The sequence below is a fragment of the Battus philenor genome, unplaced genomic scaffold (assembly GCF_028537555.1).
Source record: "Battus philenor isolate CCGP_79_NKW_IND1 unplaced genomic scaffold, ilBatPhil1.0.hap1 SCAF_1, whole genome shotgun sequence".
Taxonomy (NCBI): domain Eukaryota; kingdom Metazoa; phylum Arthropoda; class Insecta; order Lepidoptera; family Papilionidae; genus Battus; species Battus philenor.
The window spans coordinates 14,266,798-14,292,626 of record NW_027181661.1 but is presented as its reverse complement, the minus strand read 5'-3'; the positions used below and the strand labels follow the sequence as shown (position 1 = coordinate 14,292,626).

At 34.9% G+C, this 25,829-nt stretch overlaps 2 protein-coding genes across 2 annotated transcripts; both read right to left on the bottom strand.

Moving 5' to 3' along the window:
- Positions 1–51: 51 nt before the first annotated feature.
- LOC137933654 (glycine cleavage system H protein-like) lies at positions 52–10,417 on the bottom strand. The gene is made up of 5 exons (XM_068777666.1): positions 10,334–10,417; positions 10,070–10,181; positions 2,745–2,824; positions 1,310–1,438; positions 52–926 (listed from the first exon to the last, which is right to left on the bottom strand). The coding sequence occupies exons 2-5, from the start codon at positions 10,167–10,169 to the stop codon at positions 765–767; spliced, it is 471 nt and encodes a 156-aa protein (XP_068633767.1). The 5' UTR covers positions 10,170–10,181; positions 10,334–10,417; the 3' UTR covers positions 52–764.
- A 1,881-nt stretch (positions 10,418–12,298) lies between these two features.
- On the bottom strand, positions 12,299–25,132 carry LOC137918895 (uncharacterized). The gene is made up of 9 exons (XM_068761830.1): positions 25,080–25,132; positions 24,647–24,741; positions 21,898–22,024; positions 17,316–17,484; positions 16,567–16,755; positions 14,433–14,671; positions 13,732–13,938; positions 13,456–13,651; positions 12,299–12,721 (listed from the first exon to the last, which is right to left on the bottom strand). The coding sequence occupies exons 2-9, from the start codon at positions 24,728–24,730 to the stop codon at positions 12,586–12,588; spliced, it is 1,347 nt and encodes a 448-aa protein (XP_068617931.1). The 5' UTR covers positions 24,731–24,741; positions 25,080–25,132; the 3' UTR covers positions 12,299–12,585.
- Positions 25,133–25,829: the final 697 nt, after the last annotated feature.

The following is a 25,829-nucleotide window of genomic DNA, read 5'->3' as shown; positions in this document are numbered from 1 at the left end:
TATTACATAAATGTTCATACATGTTTTAGTTTTATTTTTATATGTGTTAACAATTTTAATACATTAATAAATTACATGTACTAGAGTAATACCAGTTATTAATTAAATCAATATATTTTGTTTGCTCAATTTCTCATCAAGTATATAAACTACAAACCTAGCCCGGTACGTATTACAGCGCCATAATTTCGGTCATTGAATAAGTTGATTCCTATGTTTTTCTTCACTGTCCGTGAACAGCGACGATTTAAAAAAAATACTATAAGAGGATACCTAGGAGCGGTAGTCGAGTCAATAAACGCTAATCTATGTAAAAGCCATATTTTCATCGCTACATCAGTATCTATGAAAGTTAAGTAATTAAAAAATAGTCAAAAGAGTTAGCAAATTTATTTTTATTTTTAGCAATATTTAGGTACCAATTTGTAGCAAATGATATCTGGTTAATTCTTCTTAGAGTCGCCGTTTACAATTAGTTTACTCCCGTTTCTTAAGCACAGTAAAAAAATCAATAATAATATCCCGTAGTACGATTAACAATTCAAACTATTAATTTTAAGTGTAGAAATTTGATTGTCAATTCTAATTTAAATTTGTGCTAATACAGTGTTATACTTATACATTCTTAAATAGGTGATATCTATGCCTTGGAAAATCACCACGTAGTAACAATACCACAAGTGGGAAAGCAATTGTAATTATGGTTAATGTTTACCGGTTTGTTATATCACTAAAATTAGTACAAATTTGCACTGATATTTCTCTCAGTGTGATTCTTGTAAATATTTTTCATAGGAACTTTGATCCATTAGTTTCTTTAATTCTTCTATGTTGGAGAGTTTCACGCGAAATAGCCAGCCATCTCCGTAACACGACTTGTTGATTAACGACGGTGTTGATTCCACTTGATCGTTTTTTTCTGTGATCTGAAATTTTGCAATTGACAGAAATTATAATAATTATATATATATAATATATACTATAAATATTAGGTCGGAAAGGAGTAAGGAAAGTGACGGAGGACAGAATTATAATTGTAGAAGTTTAGAAGGTGTTTAAAAGTAAAACAGAGCTGAGTAAAGTGAGGTTCTTAAGTAAAAACTATGCTCTGGTATATCAAAAGGAATCGCTAATATAAGCTAATTAAAGAATATTAAACTCATTAATCATTTGAATATTTTTACATACGCTGCTAATGACAATTAAGAGTTTTTTAACACATTCATTTTGTTTTGGAATGCCAAGCTAAATCTATCTCTTGTTCAAAATAAACATAAAATGTAACAAAGAAATGTGGAATTAAACCTACCGTTCCGGAAATTGGTGAAAAGATCTCGCTCGCTGCTTTCACGCTTTCAAGAGCGCCGCACTCTTCACCCAACGCCACCTGTCGGCCCACATCAGGTAACTGTGCAAACACGACTTCGCCCAGTGCGTCCTATAAATTAAATAGCAACAGACGATATAAAATACAACAATTAAGAAAAAAATAAGCCTGGTTTGTATCGTTAATAAATTTAATTTGACCAATAGAAAGTTAAAACAATTGCTTTCAAAAATTTTACGCTATTGTAGCTTGACATAACCTCAAAAAATAATTTAAAAAAAAATTTAAAATAAAAATCTTCATATTCTTAAAATGAGATATAAAAACTGAAACAACTGCTTTGATCTTATTTTCCAATTATGTTATAATCAATTTATTTATGAACCTAGAAATGTTTTTAATTTTACGTATAAATTTATACTGATTTGATTAATACTTTCAGTTTATAATGTCAATAATAAAATAAATATTAAAATATATACGTACACTACAACAAAATATCCTATTTGTGTGAAGAATTCATGTACAAATATTAAAACCGAATGTAATATGATTTCAACCAAACACCAGGCCTACGATTCACATATTTAAGACAAAAAAATAACTTAAATTTACAATAAAAAATAGAAGGCTGCAGTAGGTCGACAATGGGTTTTCAGATGCATTTAATACCCTTATTGAGTAGCAGAGTATTAAAATTAACAAGGCTTTTTGAATATCTTACTGATCGTGTAGTTGAAACTTGTTGACATATTGACATTTCTGGTAGTTCTTTTAGGTAAGCTTTGATACCATTATGTTAAGGTCGATTTTACATTGTATTCATGTCATGTTAATGTTGATGGTTTAATTAAATTTCTGCAATTTTTTTACTGTTTATGTTGAAATAATTGGTAAATTAAAAAAAAAAAACATTAAATTTTTTTTGATTTTATCTAATTAATTTAATTTTTAATTTATGCACGTTTAAATTTCATTTTCAGATCTTGTGTTATTAATATTACGAATCGTGTTTGCATTGTATGATTGAGTTTTGAGTTGACATTAAATTTGATTTGAAATTTTAATTTGTTTCACATTTTCTATGGAATCGGATTTATTTTTTATTTTTATGACTAAATTAATGTACAGGAAAAATAATGTTACTCTAATATTTTAGTAACGGTCCCTGGTGGATATAAGTATTTACTTAAAAATTTTTTTACTTAAAAAGTCTAAAATGTGCGCCTGCAAGCCTATTGCAAATATATATATTATATTATATATATATTATATTCCTCTTAATAAATAATTTAACGATATTATTTGCATTTAAATAAGCAATTAAAGTAGTTTAACAAGTTCAAAATATAAAATATGATTTATTGTGCTTTTTAGCAAGTGAGATTACTAAAAACCACAATGAATAATTACCAACCTGTGCATAGTGTGAAATGCCAATAGTGCCGATGTCTCCGTTAACGGCCACCCATTCGTGTTTCTTTGTGTAGTATTTCGCTAAAACAATGAATTGCATAAATCAGTTACAAAAATTAACAAAAAATAAAAAAAAAGTCTCAACTATTCAAAATTAGCATTCATATTCAATAAGAAGATAAATTACGATTAACATTTACTTGTGACTAACTTCAATTATGTTTTTTATATCATAAAATGATCATTATTAGTAACAAATATTTCTAACGTGTTTATTAAATCGAAAACTTTAAACAATTATATCTGCTATACCATAAACATTAAATTAAGTATAAAGGATATCGCCCGATTACATTGAGAAGATCATTAGACGAACGAAAGTAACCGACTTTAACGGACATGGAGAATCAGAAAGTCCAGCGAAGGGGGTTCACACCTTGACCTTGTTAAACCAAAACCGACCTCTGATTTTTATTTCATCGCACTTGTTTTTCTCACCAAGTTTTATTCATTGAACATCAAACTAATTTAGTTTAAACTTTCAGCATAATAGTTTCTTCTAATATAACTGACAATGACACTGATGTCGAGATGAAACGGGACAGATTTCGAGACAGACAGACAGAGTTGCTATGTCAACGTTGGATCCGTGTCTGCGTCTTCGTTTGCGACCGCTTCGGCTGCGGCGTCCTACACTTTGTCAGCGTCGGCATCAGAAGAGTTCAGCGGTGTACAGTCGTCCTTTTAAGACTCGCCATTGGCGTCGGTTTCGAGGACGTTCTTGCCTTCGGCGTCGGCAATTAATTCGGCATCCATAGTAATAACGGCAAAGGCTTCGGCGTCGGTGTATTCGTCGGCGTTGACGTTTGTGACGGGACCACGGTAGTCACCGGTGTCGGCATCGGTGAAGGTTTTGACGTACACATCAGCATTGATTCAACGTTAGCGTCGGCGTCGGCAACTAATTCGGCATCGATAGTGACGACGGTGACGGCTTCGGCGTCGGTGTATTCGTCGGCGTTGACGTCTGTGACGGGACCACGGTAGTCACCGGTGTCGGCATCGGTGAAGGTTTTGACGTACACATCAGTATTGAGTCAACGCTAGCGTCGGCGTCGGCAACTAATTCGGCATCGATAGTGACGACGGTGACGGCTTCGGCGTCGGTGTATTCGTCGGCGTTGACGTCTGTGACGAGACCACGGTAGTCACCGGTGTCGGCATCGGTGAAGGTTTTGACGTACACATCAGTATTGAGTCAACGTTAGCGTCGGCGTCGGCAACTAATTCGGCATCGATATTGACGACGGCGGCGGTTTCGGCGTCAGTATATTCGTCGGCGTTGACGTCTGTGACGGGACCACGGTAGTCACCGGCGTTGGCGTCGGTGTAGGTTTTGACGTACACATCAGCATTGATTGCGGAGTTAAGGTCGGCGTCGGCAATTAATTCGGCATCGATAGTGACGACGGCGACGGCTTCGGCGTCGGTGTATTCGTCGGCGTTGACGTTTCTGACGGGACCACGGTAGTCACCGGTGTCGGCATCGGTGAAGGTTTTGACGTACATATCAGTACTGAGTCAACGTTAGCGTCGGCGTCGGCTACTAATTCGGCATCGATATTGACGACGGCGGCGGTTTCGGCGTCAGTGTATTCGTCGGCGTTGACGTCTGTGACGGGACCACGGTAGTCACCGGTGTCGGCATCGGTGTAGGTTTTGACGTACACATCAGCATTGATTGCGGCGTTAAGGTCGGCGTCGGCAACTAATTCGGCATCGATATTGACGACGGCGACGGCTTCGGCGTCGGTGTATTCGTCGGCATTGACGTCTGTGACGGGACCACGGTAGTCACCGGCATCGGCATTGGTGAAGGTTTTGACGTACACATCAGCATTGATTTAACGTTAGCGTCGGCGTCGGCAACTAATTCGGCATCGATAGTGACGACGGTGACGGCTTCGGCGTCGGTGTATTCGTCGGCGTTGACGTCTGTGACGGGACCACGGTAGTCACCGGTGTCGGCATCGGTGAAGGTTTTGACGTACACATCAGTATTGAGTCAACGTTAGCGTCGGCGTCGGCAACTAATTCGGCATCGATATTGACGACGGCGGCGGTTTCGGCGTCAGTGTATTCGTCGGCGTTGACGTCTGTGACGGGACCACGGTAGTCACCGGTGTCGGCATCGGTGAAGGTTTTGACGTACACATCAGTATTGAGTCAACGTTAGCGTCGGCGTCGGCTACTAATTAGGCATCGATATTGACGACGGCGGCGGTTTCGGCGTCAGTGTATTCGTCGGCGTTAACGTCTGTGACGGGACCACGGTAGTCACAGGTGTCGGCATCGGTGAAGGTTTTGACGTACACATCAGTATTGAGTCAACGTTAGCGTCGGCGCCGGCTACTAATTAGGCATCGATATTGACGACGGCGGCGGTTTCGGCGTCGGTGTATTCGTCGGCGTTGACGTCTGTGACGGGACCACGGTAGTCACCGGTGTCGGCATCGGTGAAGGTTTTGACGTACACATCAGTATTGAGTCAACGTTAGCGTCGGCGTCGGCTACTAATTAGGCATCGATATTGACGACGGCGGCGGTTTCGGCGTCAGTGTATTCGTCGGCGTTAACGTCTGTGACGGGACCACGGTAGTCACCGGCGTCGGCGTCGGTGTAGGTTTTGGCGTACACATCAGCATTGATTGCGGAGTTAAGGTCGGCGTCGGCAATTAATTCGGCATCGATAGTGACGACGGCGACGGCTTCGGCGTCGGTGTATTCGTCGGCGTTGACGTTTCTGACGGGACCACGGTAGTCACCGGTGTCGGCATCGGTGAAGGTTTTGACGTACACATCAGTATTGAGTCAACGTTAGCGTCGGCGTCGGCTACTAATTAGGCATCGATATTGACGACGGCGACGGCTTCGGCGTCGGTGTATTCGTCGGCATTGACGTCTGTGACGGGACCACGGTAGTCACCGGCGTCGGCATCGGTGAAGGTTTTGACGTACACATCAGCATTGATTTAACGTTAGCGTCGGCGTCGGCAACTAATTCGGCATCGATAGTGACGACGGTGACGGCTTCGGCGTCGGTGAATTCGTCGGCGTTGACGTCTGTGACAGGACCACGGTAGTCACCGGTGTCGGCATCGGTGAAGGTTTTGACGTACACATCAGTATTGAGTCAACGTTAGCGTCGGCGTCGGCAACTAATTCGGCATCGATATTGACGACGGTAACGGCTTCGGCGTCGGTGTATTCGTCGGCGTTGACGTTTCTGACGGGACCACGGTAGTCACCGGTGTCGGCATCGGTGAAGGTTTTGACGTACATATCAGTACTGAGTCAACGTTAGCGTCGGCGTCGGCTACTAATTCGGCATCGATATTGACGACGGCGGCGGTTTCGGCGTCAGTGTATTCGTCGGCGTTGACGTCTGTGACGGGACCACGGTAGTCACCGGCGTTGGCGTCGGTGTAGGTTTTGACGTACACATCAGCATTAATTGCGGCGTTAAGGTCGGCGTCGGCAATTAATTCGGCATCGATAGTGACGACGGCGACGGCTTCGGCGTCGGTGTATTCGTTGGCATTGACGTCTGAGACGGGACCACGGTAGTCACCTGTGTCGGCATCGGTGTAGGTTTTGACGTACACATCAGCATTGATTGCGGCGTTAAGGTCGGCGTCGGCAACTAATTCGGCATCGATAGTGACGACGGTAACGGCTTCGGCGTCGGTGTATTCGTCGGCGTTGACGTTTCTGACGGGACCACGGTAGTCACCGGTGTCGGCATCGGTGAAGGTTTTGACGTACATATCAGTACTGAGTCAACGTTAGCGTCGGCGTCGGCTACTAATTCGGCATCGATATTGACGACAGCGGCGGTTTCGGCGTCAGTGTATTCGTCGGCGTTGACGTCTGTGACGGGACCACGGTAGTCACCGGCGTTGGCGTCGGTGTAGGTTTTGACGTACACATCAGCATTGATTGCGGCGTTAAGGTCGGCGTCGGCAATTAATTCGGCATCGATAGTGACGACGGTAACGGCTTCGGCGTCGGTGTATTCGTCGGCGTTGACGTTTCTGACGGGACCACGGTAGTCACCGGTGTCGGCATCGGTGAAGGTTTTGACGTACATATCAGTACTGAGTCAACGTTAGCGTCGGCGTCGGCTACTAATTCGGCATCGATATTGACGACGGCGACGGCTACGGCGTCGGTGTATTCGTCGGCATTGACGTCTGTGACGGGACCACGGTAGTCACCGGTGTCGGCATCGGTGAAGGTTTTGACATACACATCAGCATTGTTTTGACGTTAGCGTCGGCGTCGGCTACTAATTAGGCATCGATAGTGACGACGGTGACGGCTTCGACGTCGGTGTATTCGTCGGCGTTGACGTCTGTGACGGGACCACGGTAGTCACCGGTGTCGGCATCGGTGAAGGTTTTGACGTACACATCAGTATTGAGTCAACGTTAGCGTCGGCGTCGGCAACTAATTCGGCATCGATATTGACGACGGCGGCGGTTTCGGCGTCAGTGTATTCGTCGGCGTTGACGTCTGTGACGGGACCACGGTAGTCACCGGTGTCGGCATCGGTGAAGGTTTTGACGTACACATCAGTATTGAGTCAACGTTAGCGTCGGCGTCGGCTACTAATTAGGCATCGATATTGACGACGGCGGCGGTTTCGGCGTCAGTGTATTCGTCGGCGTTAACGTCTGTGACGGGACCACGGTTGTCACCGGCGTCGGCGTCGGTGTAGGTTTTGGCGTACACATCAGCATTGATTGCGGAGTTAAAGTCGGCGTCGGCAATTAATTCGGCATCGATAGTGACGACGGCGACGGCTTCGGCGTCGGTGTATTCGTCGGCATTGAAGTCTGTGACATGACCACGGTAGTCACCGGCGTCAGTGTCGGTGAAGATTTTGACGTACACATCAGCATTGGCACACATATATGAAAGCACTCTGAATAATACTTAAGATGTCGGTTAGTTAATTATGATCGGTGTTTGGATTTCGCTAATTTTATGGTGAAATAATAATAATTATTATTACTCACGCCAGTAATTGGTCTGATTCCCCTGGGGGTGACATAGGTAATATTAATTTAAATAATAAAATAGTTCGACAATCAATCGGAGCCAAAAATAATTGTTAATAGAGCCAAATGTGGCTCGCGATTGTTTGGCCACCCCCGTTATAGGCTTTAGAATTTTTGGACTAAATTTAGTTATTTAATGTTGCCTGAATAGTGTACACATTAAAATTAAGTACTTCATATTTGTGTTACTTTTCGTATACGTATTTGTATTGTATTACTATGTAAACTGTATGTGGTTGTTGAACTTTCAACGAAGCCGCGGGTTTTTGTAGAACAAAATCATTAACGATGGCGCAACAATTGCTAATGTTTATGAAATATGTAATAATAAAAATACTATTTCGTTCTGATAAAACCGTAACCCGGAGCATGGAAGCTGACAACCATTGCGCAAGTTGTAATCAGTACCGAATTTTCTGTTCCGTGATAACACAATCGAGGCAATTATAAATCGTTATACATAATATTTAAAAGCGCTTGTTAAAATGAACGTGTCACTTAAAAATTTCAATCAGCGGTAACCTGTTTAAACCTGCTACTCACGATTACGGGTCGCGGATTCTGTAATGTATGTAACCATTGCTTACAAATGGCGATTCAAAAACTAAATGAAACTCACCGGAGTTTCATTAAGTAGCCATAGCCAATGGCCAAAAATCCGTAAATTAGGTTTTTGATTATATTTCACTGGTGGGAAAAATCCGGTTTCTTTATATGTATGTAACATCCACCAAATTCCAGTAAACCCGCGCAAGACAATTTACAATCCATACACTCACGACAAAAGTAGGCTTGTCAAACAATAGTAACATACTAATACTACAACAATTGATAATTTTCTTACCCTTTCTTTTGACCCACTTGTTTTAATTAATAACTTGTTATTTTACTTTATATTTTACATTAGACAGAAAAGCATATTTTTGTAACTATATTCTTTCAAATAACTTTCATATGAAAACAAATAGCGGGCAGCCGACGTGTAAATTGCACGAGTTTTATCCGAGCATAAAAACACATTTTAACTACCTTGTAACCAAAATGTTAAAAAACCTTAAATATTTAATTAATGTATGCTTATATTTATTTTATTAATAGAAACTTAACAGTTTTATATTTCTTGTTATTGAAAATGTACATAATAGGCTCCGTTAAAATTTTTAAAATTGGAAAAAAAAAGTTTTAGAACCATGGAATACTAAACAATTCTGCTGTAATAACGCTTATCGAGATATGAGCATTACTTATGTTATTGGACGGTTTAATTACTTAATCAATTAATTATATATCAATAAATGGTTATTAAAACATCATTAATTATTATGGTGTTATTATCAAACAATCGCATTGCAGCATTTGCGAATAATTATTGTATTGCGTATAAACAGTATAACGAAATACTCGAACCAAATGCGTCACGTATGCGGTGAGGACACTACCGAATATTACTTAGATAATCTTGCTTAGTTGACTTTAGTTATTGATGAACATATTCAGTATTTATTCAATGGAGAGAAGACGGCTTCATGCATCTGCAGTGAAGACGATGAGTCGAAAACATATATCAGGCGACCTTGTTACACTCTTCGGAAGACAGTATGCAGGCCACCAATCAATCCTATTGGAAATCTATAGGGGAGGCCTATGTTCAACCGTGGATGTTCTATGGCTGTAATCATGATGATATAACGAACTGTATATGTGCTAATAAAAACAAAGCACTACTGCGCAAGATTTATGCCCTGATTTACTATTTTCCGAGCACCTAATTCGATTAACCTATATTTAAAATTTATAAAATTTAACAAATATCTTATTAATACTTATATTATAATGATGTAAAATCTTAAAGATATCTCCTCTCCAAACAGGAAATAATTTCAGAAATTAAATCTTAGGGCTACTATTACATGTTTCGAGTGTGTAATATAAATAAAAAGGCTGCTTTTTTTTCATTTTATCAATTGATAAATCTAAATGGTTCGGGTTACTCTAATCCAATACAACTCAGTCGTAACATCTCAGTTAAGAAGTGACTAACATCAGAAGAGATGGCGCATTCATTTCATACATTTCTTTCGAAGAAATAAGTACTAATTAATTATAAGACCACACAAACTAATAAACATAATTAAAGAATGAAATCATTTTTAACAAGAACAGTTATTTTACTTCGCGAAGCAATTTTGAATTAATTTATTACCTTTAGATTCAGTACTGTACAGAGCTCGTCTGCAACAGCTAGACGCAAGTCTGGAACGGCCGGCTCTTGTTACTACACGAAGAACGCTGTTCATCGCCATTTTTAATATTTGCTACCGAAAGTTAATGTGACCAATTATTCACCAAAACAAACATATCTAAAGGAAATCAAAAACTCATGCGATTATTAATTAAAATAGTTTTTACTTAAATTATTTTTCGATTAAACAATGATATAAATAACTAATCGGAATAAATAACTTACATTAATTTCTTTGATTAGCTGTGGATAGGTCCGTAAACGTTTTACACTACCAAAGATATCCTACCGTCCCCGTCCACCGTCGAGAGTCAATAGATAACAAATATTCAATGACTCGATGTGACACGAACTCTAATTCAACATTATCTCTTAAGAACATGTGTGGACGGCTCATGTAAACATTTTAAATAAATAGATAAATTATTTAAATTTAATAATAAGTTTATAAGTAAGTTGTCTTTAATAATTTATTCCACATTTTAGACAGATTACTAAATAATCTTTCACACAAGATCTGTTCGCCGCCCAAAAGTAATTGCCAACATTAAATATAAACCGAGTAGGTTTTCATTTTATGAAGTAGTGTTTATTTCAGGATTCCGAAAACTGAAATCTCGACAGTACTGAGTAATTGTCTGGCGTACTTTGATATCAGGCATATAAGTTTCATATAACTTAAGTATTGACTCAGGATTGAAGAAATATTCCATTCGCTTCATGTTTCATGATGAGAAGGTAATCACAACACGAGAAAGGCAGTGTCGATTGGTTGAATTGTTTTATTTTTTATTAACCAATCTATTTCGATCACATCAGGCTAGAATAGCTCTAAACAAATAAATTCTTCTTTCATGACTTTTATTTGAAACTAGAAAATAGAAAAATAGCAAATAGAAAAAAAGACAGTCTCCCCTTCCGCTCCCCTAAGTCTTTAAAACTTTCTATGCAAAGATCAAACGAGGGTCTACCACCCGTTTTAAATCTGGTATTGGGTTTCTCCATCAAACTTAATTCAGGCAAGGAAGGTTTCCTACCACACAGCCCAACAAATTGCTTAGCAACTGGAGAGAATAATGATCAGTTGATAGCTTCGAAAGAAAGTGTAGTCTTCATTCACCTCTAACGGGCAATGTGGCCTCTTCTTGCATTATTATAAATTCAAGCAAAGGCAGCTTAGCTTCCAGTCCACAACATGGCCGGAACCAGCTCGAGTAGTTTCAATTCTCACGCAAAGTACTAGTACAGTCTTGCTACTTAAATTTATTATTATAGCTTTCATTAACATAATCGTGACTAGCTGACCAAGACGCACGATTAGCTACATCATATTTTAATTTGCCCCCATATGACATTAAACAATTCTAAATATAATATTATCTGTGCTGTTTATTATTAATAATTTACGAAGTTGCCACCCGCAAAGCAATGTTATGTTAAGCAGGATGATGTTAAAGCGCATAAGTTAAATGATAATTACATCATGTACATAAGCGTCACCGATAATTATTATTACTTGATTTTATACTATAAGTTTGCATTGATCATTTGTAAATAAATTGAAAACGCATAGCCCTTACTTCTTTTGAATTTTTTTGAGTTAAAAGGGTCTTGCCAAAGGAGTATAGGTACTTACTTAACTTACTTCGTCGAAGAATCAATCTACCATCAAAAGTCATAAAACGTACGTTTATTCTTCACCGCTAGGCTATTATATGCCTTGTAATTTCTATAAATAATTTAATTTTTCATTGATCGAAAATTAGAAACGCAGATGTCGATTTGAATGGCTTAGGATGGAATTTTTCTGTAAAGTAATTTTTTCAGCACGTTTCTCGTACCATTTTACTTTTATAATGTAAATTACGATATGTTTATAGTGTGATTATTATTATCATTCATAAATTACTATTAATGATATAAATATTATTATATTTATATCATTAATAAATTATAAGAAAATTATTTTCAGTGGCAGGACATCCACTTCAACCTCCATAGATTTCCAAGACCTGTTGAAAGCGGCCTGCTACCAGCTTCTTTCGTCAGTCTTAGCAAGTTAAAATTTAAGGAATATATGTATTGTATTTAAATTAAATACAAACCTTATAGCATCAGAAGTTGTAAAATAAAACAAATAATTACAAGAATCTACTTTTATTGCAATCAAAGATTATAAATGCTTTATTATTAAAATAAATCAAGTGACTTTAGAAAAAAGTCAAAGCAAAGTGTAATTAAATGCTAAAATCAAACCTTATTCTAAAAATTAAGAACTTAAATTACCTTTTGGCTTTTCATAGCTAAAAAAGCCAAAAAAAAATTACATGATAACATTATGGCAAAGTTGTTAAAACACTAACATGTTAACAATATTAAAGTAATGCCTAAAAAGCTAACAAAAGACTTAAAGTATTAATTTATAATACTTTAGTCTCCAAGCGGAAGCATTATGAACTAACGTGCATAAGACAAATCTACTTCAAATAACACGGAGTTGCCTGAGAAGTGCTGAAGATGGCGCTTATAGCAGAAAACGTAGCCGCGGCCCCACCTAGTACCCCCATTACTATTATCTCCCAACATATCAACTTCATCCAACCTTCCGCCTCTCTGTAAGCATAACAAAAATATAAAAATGGCATATACATCTTAAAAAATATTCCATAATAAAAATATATATATTGAAAATAAAAAGTAACATTCACAACATCCATTTCCTAATAATGATTTCGTAACAACACTGTATACTATATTTTTAAAAAAGAAATCAACCATTTTTTTTTTCAATTGTCTATATATATTTATTTCAAATGTAAAATATCAAATAACGCCATCTTTTGGAAACTATTGTTATTTAGCTTTTCTTCTCTTGAAGTTCTTACGCAACGACGAAAACTTTTGTTTTCTTCAAATATATACTCAGATTACATGAAGAAATTTTAAAAAATCGTTTATTAATTATTCATTAGTAATTATCTCCCAGAATTCAATACCTCTTTTATATAAATTGGGCTTATTTGGACAACCTGTTTCAACAAACTTCAGTTAATCAAGTTAATCATTTTTTAAAACTATACTGTGATATGACAAATGAACATGTCATTTACCTAATAGTGATACTTCCAGCCAATAACAACTTAATTTGGTTTGAAACTTGTCTTAATAGGATATGATTTAATAATTTCAGTACGAGGCATTTGAAGTCGTTGCAATTTAGTAGTATTTTCACAGATGAACTGTTTTAAATAAACTACGAATAGTAAAATTTTATAAATATATTAAATATTTGTATTTATTCGTCGTGCAGGCTTTTGTATTCGTATTTATGAATTTGTACAACTTACACAGCGGGCTGTCCCTGTTGAGGAGGTTGGTTAGTAAGGCTAAGATAGCAGTATGAAGGCAGCACGAAAGTCAGTAATGCGATTGTCGTTCCGCCCACCAGTGCCAGAATGGTGTAGAAACGAGGTACGCTTTCGCCAAGGAACATGATCGCAGCCATTATGGATACACGAACCAGCATGCGGTAACCAATAGATTCTGAAAATATATTAGTTTTAAAACAAAAATATATTTAAGTTTAAAGTTCGCATGTCAAACGTGTTCGTACGTGTTTTTACCTCTAGGGATATTGTACAGTTCCTCCATTTCTTGACAAACGGGATTGATGATAATAATGAAAGCGGAGAGAAGGTGGATGGACATGAAGATGTTTCCTACAAGAGTTAGTGGAGTGGCAGAAAGAGAGCCGGCCACGTTGGGCGCCACAGACTCGCCGTATACAGTATACCCAGCTATCGCAATCGGCAGGTACAAAGCAAGGATAGCTGCAAACAGTAAAAAACGTCTATAATTGTGTTAACTTATATAACATTTTTATCACGTTACAAAAACAACAGCCTATTTGAATCGCTTTATTGTCCTGTCTTTTTAAGTATGGATTAAGTTTATGTTAATAAAAGATTAATTTATAGTATCCTATCTCCTGACATGAAATGTTACTTTTACACTTGATGCATCCAAATTAATAATAAACAGTGGACAAAGGGTTATATTTCAGTTTTAAGTTATATATATATATATATATATATATATATATATATATATATATATATATATATATATACATAGCCTCAAAATCACGTAAATATTAATTTATTAAGAGATGTAATATCCAAAGGTGACGAACGCAATTGCTATGTAACATATGTATAAGGCACCAATATTCAATCTTGTATTACCACTGAACGTTTCGCATGATAATTTTTGATTTATTAGTGAAAAAAACACAAATAATACTTTATTTCGCTATTTTTCTTACCTAAGAAGCTGTAGTGAACGCTTTTACTAAACTTCTTCTTGTCAACCATGTCATTTTGGATAGTAGGGAAAGTGGACGCGCCTCCAAAGGCAAACATGATAGTTCCGAAAGCAAGGAAGAAGTCCTGGAAACCGTGGATACCCCAGCGGAATACAAACGGTTTTGAGTCGTTAATCATTTGGATGATGTAGAGAATACACGCGATGAAGGTCGAAAAGAATGCCACCACTCCTATAAACCTGCAATGAAATTGTTTATATCGTTTTAATCGTAGATTTCGAATTGAATATTTTAAGCAAAGAAATAGAGCCGCTAATTGTGATACTATATCGGTTATAAATTCATGTTCTGGTAAAAATTTGTACAAGCAATTACGTTGATTAACTAGTAATTGATTTAAAAAACAGTATCGACAAAAACTAGAAATTAAGTGAAAATCCATGCGTTTCGGTATATATACACGAATAAACAAACATTTTTTGTACCAAACACAATGAAAATTTAGTTAATTCACCAACATATCTACATACACCCACAAAACCAATAAACATGAAAGTGTATTAACAGTATTCATTTTGAGTTGTTCGTTTTAATTGATTCATTATATAATTTATTAATTACATAAAAATAAGAAGCAGCAAAAAAATATTCAAATAAGGTATCAAGAGACGACTAATCGTCGTTTTTAAAATAAATATAAAAGCGTAGAAAGTATAGCACATTTGTATTTGCCAAGTTTTAGTTATGAATTCTAGGGTTCTGATTTAAAAACTTGTGTGAAAAAATATTTTTAAAACTGACATTTTCATCTTTTAAGTGGACTTTTGCGTAATTCCATGGTATTAAAATAAAATAAAATAATCTATTTATTACCTTACCGTAATTAACATTTTAGATCTATTAATAAAATCATAGGTTTAGACAAAGCTGTGAATATATTATTATTTTTAAATCTCAATATTAATATATCTTTAGCAATAACTTAAAAACTCTGATAAATTGATATTAGGATGTATTTTTTTACCTGGAGGACCAGTTTTATCCAATATTCTCTATATCTTAATAGTATGCGAGATTCGCATATGTTTAATTATTCATCCGAGAGTAAATTAAGAACAAGATTATGTATTATAAATATTATCATACAAGGAGCTAAATGTTAGGAAATTTTAATATGTAGAAGTGTACTCCCACGAGTAACAAATATATTCAAGATTCCACCGTTAATTTTATTACTTCTTTCCATGCCATCTCTGCCATAATAGTCTGCTTTATTCAAATATATGGGCCATTGTGTTAACTTTGTTAAGCGGTCTTCTTTTCTAATCTATCTATCTATACACAAACAAGAGATTTCCACTTATGTATTGACCCATTGCGCTATCTTAAGTACCATTAAGCTAATGCTAACTTCAAACTGTAGGAATATTCCTGTTGGATGTTATGAAATTACACCCTCAGAAGACGGTGCCAGGACACTCGAAGCGAACGGAGGCAATTTTATACATAAAGAGACGAAACTTAGTTACAAATTGAACATTCATTAAAGTATTTTATTAATTATTATTTAATTGAGCTATTACATATTAATTACGATTATTAATACGTGTAATTCCTTATGAATTAGTCTAAGTTTAAAGTTAAATGGATATTCTGGATACAAAACATCTAGCGTTTATGTGGACTTTGTAAAATGTGGTTTATTATGTCCTTAGACACTTTCTTTAAAAGAAACAATCACCATCGTTCCGCATTTCAATCGAAGGACGTGGTTAACTGAACACAGTCCTCCCTTAAGGAATCAAAAAAAAATTCTGAAGCGGTACCGGCGCATAGTTTAGTTCCCACAATCATCGGTTAGTGAATAAATGTATAACTATATCTATAATCACTTTATAACAAATTCAATACTTACAATTACGTAATCTGTCATAATGTCAATCGTTTATTCAATATTAAGTAAGTAAAGGTTAAATATTTCATTCTTTGTACTGTCCAACATTTCACCAACAGGTTTTAAGAAAAAATCAAAGACCGAGGACCGTAGTATTCCGAACATTTTTGAAATAAAAATTGCGCTAGTTAACGTGTATGACAAGTATGCCGAGAAGGAGATAAAAGATATAATACTTACGAGAAATCCTTAGGTGTGCCGAAAAGCATAAGAGGAGTCATGGCTCCCGCAACGATCAAATACCAGATGCAAAAACTAACAGTAGGCACTAGAGATAGAAACACCTCCTCTATTATCTGAGCTGCCAGCAGCAAGTAAACCACAGCTGCTCCGAATAAAGAAACGATGATCGCTAAAGACACAGCCGCGCTGAAAATTAATTACGTGTTAACTATACAGAATTACAGCTTAAATAACTTCTGTCGGTATAAAACCTACAGGGATAGATAGTAAACAATAATTATTTTACTCGTATTATGCAATGATCCGAATTTGGAAAATAATTCTTACTATAGAGTAATTACGTTATTTATTACTTGTAATCTTTGTAAGGGGGGTATCAATCTTTAATAAAACACAATCACACTGTCATCTAGATCACTTGTCGTAGCTTGTCATCACTATGATGGCAATGAATACTATATGGTAATGAATTCATTGCATGCAATCCTTTTGGTCTAAAACAATGTCACTTCAATAATTTACTGAAGATCATTATTATATTCACTATTATTTTTAATGCTCTTGTTTTATTTGTGAATTAGAGGATCACGACGATAAATCTTCCGAATGCATCTTAACAACTTTTTCCGAAGAGACTATTTTTCTTAAAAAGACATTTTATTATTGTATTTGTTTACAAGTATTTAAAATGTATGTTAATATAGAAAAAAGTATAAGGAGAAAAGAAATCAGATAAGGAATACCACCTCCATGTTTTTCCCAAAGCCTGGTCGGCGATGATAGCGTAAGGGTTTCGTTTCCTGCTTCTCATTTCGGGATCGCGACCTTCAATAATGGACCAGCAGTCGCCCAGTCGCTTTCCACTGAACGCAGCCATCGCTGCCATTAAGACAATGATAGGAACTCCAATCCAGCCTAAAATGGATTTTTTTCAATTTATTATTATTTCGAAATGGCCATATTTTTTATGATTTATTAGATAATAAAAAAACTTTTAAATTTCTTATAAATATACATGCACAGCGTTCATGTTCTGACATATGCGATGCAATAAGTTTATGATTTTTCTATATCTGCCTTTATAATGTTCGATTTTATGTTTATACTTATTAAATTGATGCATCTTTAAATAAAACGGTACAGCGTATTGGTTTCTTTAAATTTATTTATTTATTTAGGTCTGCTAACAATCATTACAATTTATATTCTCAAATATTTATTTGTTAATAAATAAATACAAATTTTGTTACGAGGTACATATTAATTTATGTTATGATTGTTAATATATTTTTTCTCTACTAATACTAATAAATTTAAATTTAAGTCTTGCATTTTATAATGTATTATGACATCCATCGTTTATTTATTTAATTTTTATACAATTCGCAAGTAACGCTAACGTTAAAACTCTAAAATTATTCGCAATCGTAGCAATGTAATTCTTAAATGCCTATGTTGAATAATTTTAATTTCTCTTAGTCTAATGTTATTAAATAAAGCTTATCTACCATGCGTGCACATGACCGAAACATTATGCCGAAGGTTGTCCGGTTTCGTCCACGAATGAATATTATAGATGTTAGTGAAGGACAAAATGCAATATTATACTCAAATTACTTTGGGGCTTCATCGGGTGCGACTTAACACGTTTTACTTAAGACTTGCTTTTTTAACTCGAAGGTAGATTTCTGTTAATTTTCTTTTTAATTATTTACTAACAGCTTAGAGACGTAAGATATTAATGTCAGTAAATAAATCAAATCTGTAATTGTTATTAAAGCAGAAACAATGATTTAAATATATAATGTAAACTGCGTTAGGCATGGTTTGGCATTCATTTATACAATGAATACATGAATGGGTTAACAAGCTGTTTATAATAAAAGCGAATGAATAAATCCTTATTCCAAAAAAAATATACAAGCCAATGCTTTACCTTACTTCCAACATATGTATATAAACGTTTATATATAAATGGATTTTCGAACAGAATCTATTAGGTTATATATAGGTAAAAATCTGTGTTGTTTTGGAAATATCTATTTTAAGTAAACAAGGTGAAAAATGGAAAGTAAGCGCAATTTAATAATCTTTACAGGTAAAAAAGTATGTAGATAGCACCTTAGCACTATATACGTAAAATTTTAATTATTAATAATGTAAAGAGTTTCGAAATTGTTTTAAAGAGCTTAAACATTATTATGAAATATCCTGATGGCTTCTATCAACTTTTTTTAATCAAATTAATATTGAATACTTCTGCTTCTAGAATGTTCTAATCTAAACTAAAATTATTGCACAGTCAATGTGTTCTCTTTAAATATGAATCCTTAACCGGAAATATCGTTAAAAATTTAATGTTTATGTAACAATTCAACGAACTATCATTACAATACTAACTACGTTACAACTACAACTACAACGAACTATGTTACAATATTGTGTCATTTTATAGAAAAAACAGTGACCAAATCAATCATTTCACCTGGAAATGAATACTTTGACGTAAAACTTTGTTGAAACGATAGTAAAAGTACACCTACGCAAACATGAAAATTGATAGCCTGTACACCTTATATTTGAGGCTTTGCGGTCCGATGTATTAACCGCTAAGTCAGAGATTATCGCAATTAAAATATGTATATTTAAATGCAACTTGATTCGGTTAGCTTCATCCGTAGGCCCACTTCAGCCGTAGGTCGTGACCAATGATATATTGGCCTCCCATGTTAATTTTTAATAATAACAGGTGAAAGCAGCCTACATTAGACATTTTTCGAATACCTTTACAAGGTCTTCTATCTACCTTGTGGATAAGAATCCTACACTACGTTTGCCGGTCTGTTGCTTCCACCAGAACTTCGAGGCCCTAGCGCGCATTTGTTATGTAAGTTATGTGGACTGCCTACTGCTGCTTCAAGTTGCTAATCCGCTGGGCTATATCGGTTACTCTCATTTGCCTACGGATCCTTATTCCTGATCGATCTCGTAAAGAAATCTATTGGTGTGAGAAATCGTTAATGTATTTATACTTATTATAACATTTTTCATTTAATATTCTGTCAAACTTCGTAATCTTTGTGTTAAAGTATTGTAAATAAGAAATCCGAAACAAATAAGGACTATTATATTGTAATCTGTTATTAGACCGAGAGTTTATTAATACAATACGACGTTAGTGATATCTATTATATTACTCGCGATTGCTGAAGTATATCTTCTGCTAAACAATTTATTATTAACTTGAACGAGGCGAAACGTATAAGAGGCATATTTTTATAGATACTGTCATTATGCCGATATAGCTACACCTACCTACTTAGCATAACAGTGCTGTCGGACTTGTTTTAATCTAATATCTCTATCCAACTTGTTGAAGAAGTTGAGACAAAATATAAAAAATAACTAATGTTTAAATCATTAGAATGTTATCATAAAACTTGACATAGAAATATTAGGCGTTAAGATTTTTCTCGAATAGCAAAATAAGGGAGATTGAATTTAAATTATTGAAACAGCATTTATAAATATGAAAAAGTAAAACAATTTCAACATATAGTAACTCGCTGTAAAGTAATACTAAACTTGGTGTAATATTACGCATAGGTTGATTTGTGTACAAACTATTTCATTCTTTCAACCGACTTATGTGCAACTACATTTTTATTTTTTATGCGCCTTAATATTAATATTAATTTTAACATTTCTTCTCAGTGTGTGTTCATAACAAATAAAGTTGTCCGTAAACCTAAACTATATTGTACTAGATCGGGACTGCGGCAGATAACGATATTTTGTTTTACATGAAAACCAAAACGCAAAGCCAAAAAGTAAACCTTATTATTAAATAGAACAAAAATCTATACAACAAAAGTAATCGAATTTAAATAACGATTGTTTAAAAATCAAGGTAGAAGAGTGTGTCTTAAAAATCAAGAGAAAGTAGAACCTTTTGCATGTCAAACACTTTGAGGCAGAGCTTTCTATAAATTTTAAATCTTTCATTAAATAATTCTGTCACAAAACCATCAAAACTTTCAAACAGGCTGTTAATCTTATGTTTGATTAATAATGTAATACAAACCGTTTACAAATTAAAGTCATTTTATAAATTACGTTGTGAATAAATCCATCGTTACACGTATTTATGTAGTTGTGTGTCTTACATGTTATATTTTTTTATGAACAAAGAGTGGGCAGCATAATACTAAAAGACAGGCGAGAGAGTGCATGCCACAGACATTTTTGATAAGGCTGGATAAACAGGTAACCAAAATAAACAGGTAACCAAAACCGCCCTCAAGTGTAAACAAAAACACCGCGAAGTAATTCTAAAACCTAAAAAACATTAAACGTCAACCAAATCAATACAAGTTTATTCGCTAAAAGCAAAAATAGTTCGCTGAGGCATGTTTAACATTATAGCTTAGCTAATTTCAATTAAGTTAAATAAAAAGAATTCGTAAATATTTTATTAAACACCCAAATCAATACAATTTATCGTTAATAATTAATTTGAAATAATATCTTCATGTTAGTTAATGATTTTCGTAATTATTGATGAAAAATGAATGACCATTTCTTGGAAAATCATTAGAGATATTGATTTATCAATCGAAGACAATAAAAATGGAAGACTGAAATAAAACTAAAGAATAATTTGTTAGTTAAGACACACACTTGGTTTACGTTTTAATTTAGAGCCAGATTAATATAAAAATGTATAAAATTACAATCTTATAAGAAATAATAATAATAGTGTAAAAATTCGAAATTTATTTACAATAATTTTATCTAGGGTTATTATATATTATACGCCACAAGTGTAACACATATAATATTCAAAAAAAAATGAATTCAATTAACTAGTAATAAAAGATAATTTGTTTAAAATAAACGCAGCCTGGTAAAATAAAGGATTCTACTCTCAGGTAAAAAGGTGGAATAATAATAATGGACCTTGAACTTTGTATTGAACGTTTGTTATTATGTTTGTGTGGGCTATTCTCATGTCTAAAGCTTACCCTTACTTAGCAAAACGTGAGTGTTGAAAAAACATTGCGCTTTAGGAGTCCAATTATACTTTTCTGTAAACTAATATCATAAACAACTGCTTTTGAACGCAATCGCTGTTTATAGCTGAATTTCCATTCTGGAACGGATGTTTTGTTTTTTAAGTCTATTGAACAATCCTTAGTAAATTTTTAAAGTTAATCTTTAATGTACGTATAAATCATTTTATTTTAATTTTAAAAATATAAAATAATACTATTCTCTCCGATCTATGCACAATTTATTTAACATTGTTAAAAAAATACCAATACGTACCAGTTTTAACTAAGGCACGAGGAAGCGCCAGTACTCCACTGCCGGCCATCTCGCCAGCCACCAGCAGAGTTGCTTGTCTAACCGAGAGACCAGAAACTTTTTCAGAACCATTGTCTTCAGGTGGATTCTATAAAAAATTATAAAAGTATGAAAATAAATTATGAGTATAATTCTCACATGATTTGAACGTTAGTCAGTCCTTCCTCACAAATTTCCAATTGGAACGCTTTGGAAGCGGACTGCATCCAGGATCGTCCTCCACCTTAAAAATGTTGTGTTTCCTCTTAGTAGGTAGACGTCCTATTGATTGTTGGTCTGTGATCTTAAGTCCGTATTCTAAAGATCCCAACGGTCATCTATTGTGCGCGCTAAGTAGCCTGTCCACTACCATTTAACTTGGCAATCCACTAAATCAGTGAAATCCTCTCCACGTGAGCTTGCCATTGAGGCCCGATGTGAGAAACCACGTGTCTGTGCTGTCAGTCCTATTTGGAATCACCACATTGGTTTTAATTCCGTTTTTGATATTTAGAAAACTCATACCGCCTTGTTTCGTATAATCATTGTTATAGAGAAATGTCGAGCATGGCACAGGTTTTGATAAAAAAAAAACACAAAAGTCATACATATTAAACCATAACATCCATGTTATTGTATCGTAAACGAGGGTAAAGTTAAGTAACTATAATAATTCGAAGACAGACAATTGAAAATACAAAAAAAGACTGTTTTGTACCTTTATGTCAAGAAAAAAGTCATCAGACATGGGTGTCGATAAATTATACTTTGTGATCCAGACTGTTGACGTAAAGAATCTGTTTTTCTGTTCGCGAATTATGCAAAATACATAAAGGATACGTCCAAATTGTCATGTTTTATGGAACGACGGTATCACAAAATATTACCAATTGTAATCTAAGAACGATATATAAGAATAGTGCGAGTATATAGAATGGTAGGTTATAGATAAAAAAAAACCTTAGAAGATGTTAATGTAAAGCCCCTTTGCTGTCAATTAATATATGGTTCACCCTATTCAAAAATCAATGGTTTCAGAGATAATGAATGATATATTAAAATAGTAAGAAAATGTGGTGGTAGTTTCCAAAATAATTATTGTATTACTATTTGTCCCTGTAGACTTTTTACTGCCAAAAGTCTTCCTGTCGCATTCCAATAAGAAAAATAAATTAACGACAAATATTTCAGCATTACATTACACACTTTTGCATACAAATGCTAATGTTTACTTGTTTAAAAATTATACACCTGTATATAGCTTATACGTAGCGATCACCCTGTATATCGCGTATATGTTATACAAAAATTTTATGTAATTTAAAGCAGTTAAAATTATATTTTAAAGTTTAGGGTTTATACTTTTCACAGACCAGAGCCTTACTACCGATCGATAAGGCCAAATCTCTCATACCGGAGCTCACTAGGAGTCAAGACATTGAACTATGGACAGGCCATGAGGAATGCCGTTAAGCATAGGAGGCAATGCTTAGGATATCATGCTATCCAAAACTTTCCTCCAGCGGACGTGACCACGAACGCCTCTAGTGACAGGGACCTTGATTAGTGATAATCTTGTTAACAAATATCTGTTTACGTTAAAAGTTACGGACAGTTAGCTGTGCAGGACATGCCCGGAAGAGATCACTTCTCATGAAATATTCGCTTCACCGGGTTGCCTTCACGAGAACGCCGACGACACCTATTGTCTACTGGGATTTCTCGAGTCTGGCTAGATTAAAGTTAATCTCGACGCAAAATGAGCGGAATAAAACTTCACTTCGGAAGCTCGTTGCTAAAGGATTCGTAATTTTTGTGTATCCGCGATTTTTTATCATTTTTGCATTATTCCACTACCTTCATCTAATGCACCATCGGGTTATAAACATGTCAATTTTACATGAGACACTTTAGTTTTTGCGGATTATGGATAAGAACGAATAATATCCGTTGTGTTATTATTATTTAATGGTCAGTCAACTTTATTCAAAATGTTTACGTAACAGCAAAGCAATTACAATTCAGAGCTGTACGAAAGTTGAATAGCTGCTACAAAACCAGTTGATTTCCACGCGGTTACATTATACATTATATATTTTTAATGATTTAATTAAAACTATAAAAAACGATGGGAATAAAAAACAAGTACGATTTAACTTTTTATTTCTTTTTTAGAATTCAATATATTCCGTTTAGTTCAATTTCAGTTTGATATACAAATAATATGTTTAAACTGTATTAATCTCCCACGTGAGAACGCTTCATATTTCTGGCCAATATAACCGCAAGACTTTTTATATATATTTTATTATATCACGTTCAAAATCAAATTATAACGCCGATTTGAACTCAAACACTAGAAGTGAGTTGGTAGCTGCTTTTGTTTTTTAGTCAATTACAATTATAAATAGTTTCGGTATATATATACACCACATCAAAAATGGTTCCCATTTTCCCAGCTAATTAAGAAGAAAGACGATGCAAGGGCAGTTTTTTACAGGCACCCGCAAAATTCGTGTATACGAATAAATTTTTGGCTAGAGGTTTGAACGATGTTATTATTGACCTATTTATTATCAACCTTTAAAAATGAAGTTCCTTAAGTTTTTTTATATATTGGTAAGATAAAACCTTAAACAATCTTATTATTAATAATACATATAATAATAACAAATATTTTCATCAAAACCCACGAGGTAACTTTAAAAGTAAGTAAATTAATTGTACTTACCCCTTTAGTGATAAGTGGCGTGGACTCCGATGGACCCTTTGAAGTACTGCTCGTGGCAGATTCTAAGTTACTTTTCTTCGACATCTTGCGACTTACTGGTTAGAAAATAAATAAAGAATTAAAATTGAATACTTAAAACTAAATAATTATTTAGACAAATCAAAGAAATTTCCGAATGCTAAAAAAGTTTACTTCCAAATATTAACTTAGCTTAAATAATAAACTTTTACTAGAAATTGTCTACAGACACTAAGTTGTATCTGTATTAAAATACGATCTTTTTTTGTAACGGAAATAATTTAATGACCGGTCCTATCGAAAACTGGTTTAGAGCAGAGTGCGCCGCGGCCCTAAAAAGTTCGATTGAAGGCGCGGATGAGGCTGAACCTCCAGCGTATCAATAGGTATAATGGTTCGTATGGCTTCAACTTACATGTCTTTGAAGCGCAAAAGATCTGTATCACACACCCGTTCTCGGCGCGGTCCGTCACGAAACTGGCTGACAATTCTAGTCAACCGTCTTCGCACCGGCTTGTTCACTTGATACAAACATCGTTGTACTCCGAATTCGATAACTAAAATATGCTATAAGCGTTTCTTTCATTAATTAACGTAACGAACTAAATTTATAAAAAAATATTTGTTATCGACCAGTAATTTTCTTATTTTTTAAGAGATTATAAGTATGGATTAACATTTATGAGTTTCAAGAGATATAACGATATCATAGAATTAACATTTAGCGTACATGTAGGAAATAAATATCATAAAAAAGTAATATTATAAGTTTTAAATCATGCAGTTTCAGTTGCTTTGTTATTATTTACTCTAATATCAAATACTATGCATTTTAACGAACTCACAACATCATTTTCGAAGTTTAAATTAAGATATTGCAATATATTACGTATTCAGAGCTCTAGGACAGTATTTAATTGATACAATGATATCTCTTCTTGGAACTAAGTGTATGCCTTGTCAGTTCTTTTTCTGTCTTTCAATTACATCTATAGTACCTTTAAACATTGTTATCGGCTTATTGGTATTTTGTTCAGCCCTATTCACGATCCATTCATGCGGACAGTTGTCGCTCTTAATTTTTTTAACCTAGTTCCAGAAGCGACAAGCGAAATCCAGCTTTATTATAGATTTATATAGGTACACAATCTGTTTCACGTAACTA

Excerpts from the sequence above, each read along its gene's own strand:
- LOC137933654 (XM_068777666.1), bottom strand. The coding sequence starts at position 10,169 with ATGGCGATGAACAGCGTTCTTCGTGTAGTAACAAGAGCCGGCCGTTCC. Across the intron at positions 1,439-2,744 it reads GCATTTCACACTATGCACAG|GACGCACTGGGCGAAGTCGT; the intron begins GTTGGTAATTAT and ends TTTAATTTATAG. Across the intron at positions 927-1,309 it reads TTTCACCAATTTCCGGAACG|ATCACAGAAAAAAACGATCA; the intron begins GTAGGTTTAATT and ends GCAAAATTTCAG.
- LOC137918895 (XM_068761830.1), bottom strand. The coding sequence starts at position 24,730 with ATGTCGAAGAAAAGTAACTTAGAATCTGCCACGAGCAGTACTTCAAAG. Across the intron at positions 22,025-24,646 it reads CGCCACTTATCACTAAAGGG|AATCCACCTGAAGACAATGG; the intron begins GTAAGTACAATT and ends AATTTTTTATAG. Across the intron at positions 16,756-17,315 it reads GCTTTGGGAAAAACATGGAG|CGCGGCTGTGTCTTTAGCGA; the intron begins GTGGTATTCCTT and ends ATTAATTTTCAG.